At 37.3% G+C, this 4,735-nt stretch overlaps 1 protein-coding gene across 1 annotated transcript; it reads left to right on the top strand.

Annotated features, from left to right (window-relative positions):
- Positions 1–638: 638 nt before the first annotated feature.
- Positions 639–4,502, top strand: LOC134239150 (uncharacterized). Its single transcript, XM_062721311.1, has 5 exons — positions 639–940; positions 1,136–1,377; positions 1,665–1,806; positions 1,996–2,171; positions 4,244–4,502. Exons 1-5 carry the CDS (start codon positions 861–863, stop codon positions 4,486–4,488), a joined length of 885 nt encoding a protein of 294 aa, XP_062577295.1. The 5' UTR covers positions 639–860; the 3' UTR covers positions 4,489–4,502.
- The last annotated feature ends 233 nt before the right edge of the window (positions 4,503–4,735 follow it).

Here is a 4,735-nt window from a genome sequence, read left to right as displayed (position 1 = left end):
TCCACTAATATGTTAACTCGATATATCAAAGTGAACACAAATGACACCACAGAATCTGCAATACCTGTTTCACATTTGGATGTTTTACTGACTATACTCGATAAGGACCAACTAACAAATAAATGTAGGACAAACGAGAAGACTTCATTTTTTTTCCATCGTCATCTTTCCTTAAAATTAATTATGATTTCCCCTGTATATGGTGTTTATGTCTTCAAGATTCTTCGATACTCAAGAGCAGGCTATGAGTACAATCTTTTTTTTTAAAAAAGCTTGTGTCAGGCTACTGACAAATTAATTGTTGTTACAGGGATTTCAACAAGACAACAAGCTCTTTAAAGTCGACATTTTGTAAATTCTAAGGTCGTTATAACAGCCTTGTTAGCAAATATAACCTAACTTTGGGTCGTAATGTGGCTGATTTGTTTCATGCCAGCTGTTAGACCTTTGTACTAAATTTAACTTGACTACTTGTGGTATTTCCCAAGGTTTAATAATGCTCTCTTGTGTTCATGCTCTGTTCATAAATTTGTTTTATCTGTACATTATTTAAGATCGATCACAGCTCGTTTTCTTTACCGTTTTCATTAACATTTTCTGAGGTTCCCTAAATCTATAACGTGTTTCAAAACTTCTTTCACCGACACATACATTCTCTTTAGAGAAGTGGACAGGCTATCGCCTACATCTACAATTATACAGTTTCCAGAATAATAACATGAAGGCCTGCGAAGAGAAGTGGATGTAGGCGAAAGCCTGACCACTTCTCTACAGAGAATACGACACATACAGTATATATCTATGTTTAGCACTAGGGCAGGCTTATCGCTATCGGTGCTCTTGTCCCTAAACCTCTTTACATGGGTTCCTGTGCAGCTTTATTCCTGTGTTTCGTTATTGGGACTTTCACTCAGTGTTTTCAACACGTCTGCAGTGAAAGGTAATGATATAATCTAAAACATTTTCCTTTTTTCAAATAAATAATTTATTTTTCTTTGCGCAGGATTACATGTGTTTTAAGCAATACAACTGGAAACCCATTTAAAAATAGCATATAACTATATGAAAATACCGTAACATTACATGTAAATGAGGTTTCTAGCCCTTATTAATCAGATATTGGGTTGTTTGTCAGTCCCAGTCCACTGACCACCTATGATGGACTGATGACCACGCTGACGTCAGGACACAAGGTCCACTACTTCTTCAATACAACTCTCTGTCAGGCCACGGGGAGCGAAATCCCACAGCAGAAAACGCCTATCTTTGGAGGAAAAATCCAATTTTTCGAAGCCTTTCCTCCCAGAAAGTATGACAATGGTAAAATCATATTCACACAAATGCTCTACGTCCAAGAAGGCTGGGACGGGTACTATGGTAAGCTCTTACTTTCTGGATTCGAGAGATTGAGAGTCCGAGAAATCATGCAGTGTAAATCTGATTATATAGTTGTATAGGGGAAGAATTCAAGACCGCAGATACTCACTTTGAGAGATCAAGGAAGTTCGAGTAATCAAGAGATAGCTGTATTAAATAGCTGTCATAAATTCTTCGTTTAATTTAACAGCTAACGCACAATAATACAAAACTGATATGAGACTTGATTAATGATACTGCTTCGCTCTCTCATACATTGAATTGGTTGTCTGTTCGTTTCTTTGTAGAAATCTTCAATACTGACATGAAAGATATATCGATTTATCCTGATAAACCAGTCCAAATTCTGCTGGACAGACCAACTGTCAATCTCAATGACACCAGAGGGATGCACGGTGCCTCTTGTAAATGGGATGAAGGAAAACCTAGGTAAGCTTATTAACATAACATTGTTTATCAAATACGGAAGAGCCGTTTAAATCATGTTCACTCAATTTAAGGTCTACTATTTTTTGGGGGGGAGAAAAAATTAAAATACACGTATTTTTGCAAAAAGCTCAATGTAATTGTAATATTTCGTTGTTGGTCCATGTTGAACTTTAGACTTTATCTTTACAGTGACACTATCAGTTTTTCCGTTTCAAAACGTGCTGCCCCTGAATTGGTGACTTCATTTAAGAGTCTTAAAAAGAAACTGATAACAGGAGAGGAAATCCGAATGGTCACAAACACGTCGGGATGCAACTGCACGTATAATGACTGCAGGAATCTGACTTTTGGTGGCGATATTAAAGGCAAGATGCTAAATTAAATCTTTATTCTACTACGATTATTGGCTACTTCAAAGAAAAGCCGCGGACATTATTCTCCAATAAATCACGAACGTCATCAAGAAATTATCAGATCAGAAACACGTATAAACCCTGTGCAGTTGAAATGTACATTTGACTTAAGAATGAAATACGTATTTAAACCACATTGATGTGTCGTCTTTTGCAATTTAAACACTGTATATTGCAGAAAGTAGCTGATGAATGTAGGTTTCTAAAGCTTAGCGGGAGTGTTTTCCGAACCTCCCTCCGCCATATTTAAATTCCGTGATCTTGGTAATAAAGTGGTAAAATCACAGGTGCTTGAGGACAGGACCCCCCACCAATATAGACACCTGGGCCTTTTCGAATTTTTTTTCTTAAACTATCCTTAAGTAACATATTTGTGATGTAATCCATACCATCAAACCGAAAAAATTACGAAAAACAAACAGTTTATAAAAATTCGTAACCCACTCTCTATATAAAAATAACAGGTGCTTGAGGACAGGACCCTCCCCCCCCCCCCCCAATATAGACCCCCGGGCCTTTTCGAATTTTTTTTTCTTAAACTATCCTTAAGTAACATATTTGTGATGTAATCCATACCATCAAACCGAAAAATTACGAAAAACAAACAGTTTATAAAAATTCGTAACCCACTCTATATATAAAAATAACAGGTGCTTGAGGACAGAACCCTCCCCCCAATATAGACCCCCGGGCCTTTTCGAATTTTTTTTCTTAAATTATCCTTAAGTAACATATTTGTGATGTAATCCATACCATCAAACCGAAAAATTACGAAAAACAAACAGTTTATAAAAATTCGTAACCCACTCTATATACAAAAATAACAGGTGCTTGAGGACAGGACCCTCCCCCCAATATAGACCCCCGGGCCTTTTCGAATTTTTTTTCTTAAACTATCCTTAAGTAACATATTTGTGATGTAATCCGGGGGTCTATATTGGGGGGAGGGTCCTGTCCTCAAGCACCTGTGAGGTAAACAAACAAATTTACACTCTGGTTTTAAATGGAACAGCGTTAACGCAGCATGGTGACCTAATTCGTTTCTCTATAGAGAAACGATCAGTCGTATTTTAGGGCTGCTAGTACATGTAGCAGAATAGAAATAAAGTCCTTGTTTTCGTGAATGATGCAGAATAACCTCCTCGGTCTCAACAGATGAACACTACATAGATGAAATTCTTGGTATGCATTGGCGTCGGAAGCAAATTGAAAAGGGGGGGGGGGCTAAGTAAATGAAAAAAAAATCAAACCAACTAAAAACTTGACAAGCAAAAAAGGGACAATGTATCCAGTGTTCAAACACGAAAAAAACCTATTTCGGGGGGGGGGGGGTTAGGATCGAACTTCTTTAATACAATTTTTTTTTCCTTAAACAATATTAATTACCCACCTTTTCTTCCTAAACTACACAACGTTCCTGTTGAAAATGGGGGGAGGGGGCTAAATCTATGCCCCCAATGTTCCATGCCTATATTATGTCTATCTTTGCAAAAAAGCGGGGCTAAGCCCCCACCACCGGTTACGACGCCTATGGCATGCATTTTTCAAGTACCCATGCACAATCCAAAGAAATGTAAAAGATGATAACAAACAGTGATCGTTCTCACAAAATCTATAGGTCATATAAATAATGTAGAGGACAAAATACACATACTTCTGAAAAATCCAGAATCGTGTGTCTAGGAGGAGAAAGCATCCCCTGTTCGAGTGCCATGAGTCCTATGTATTAATCGGGTAGACGGAACTCTCCGTGGGCACATCAGTATAAAGATAAGACCTAACAATTTGGTATGAATCAATTAAGTCATCCAAATACAACGCAGTGATAGGTTATATTTCCTAACAAGTTTGTTCCTAACAGGGTCATTAAAACAACCTGTAAATTGCCGCCTTTAAATAAGTTTGTTAAAACCCCTGTAGTATCAACTTATCAGTGAGTAGCATGACTCCCTTTAAATTGCTACTAATAACAATACATCATAAAGATATTATTTATGATATTGATTAAGGAATTGTCATTGTAGATTTTCAGGTACAAGATGACGGTACATTGACGTTTTCCCTTTATAAACCCATGTTTCTGGGAGTTCCTTTCGACCACCCCATGTTTTACCGGGACATCACTTTCGGGTACCTATTCCCTAACAGTACCACTAAGTTCGTCTACACTTACCTGGACCCGATGAACTGGATGATTCTGAACGAAATCAACATCACGTGTCCATTCGGAACATCTAAAGGGATGGCCAATTTTTATACATTTGATTAATTAAATATTAATATCATAACCATTCAATTTTCATTTCTAATTCTTATTACATAAAGATACACCCCCACCCCAATAAAGGGGGGTGGGATGGGGGTAAAGACTACGGTACCTGTCAAATGTCTAAAACTGAGAAATCCACTGTACATATATGGAAGTTGAAAATCATATTGGTTGACACTAGAATGTTTTAAAAGTATTAAAGACTGAAGTGTGATTTTGAAGAATTCCATCCTTAGGAAGTGGACTG

Source organism: Saccostrea cucullata, unplaced genomic scaffold, assembly GCF_032062105.1.
Source record: "Saccostrea cucullata isolate Sc308-1 unplaced genomic scaffold, CSIRO_AGI_Scuc_v1 ctg457, whole genome shotgun sequence".
In the NCBI taxonomy this organism is placed as follows: Eukaryota; Metazoa; Mollusca; class Bivalvia; order Ostreida; family Ostreidae; genus Saccostrea; species Saccostrea cuccullata.
Note: the sequence above shows the minus strand (reverse complement) of the source record. Positions and strands in the feature narration are given on the sequence as shown.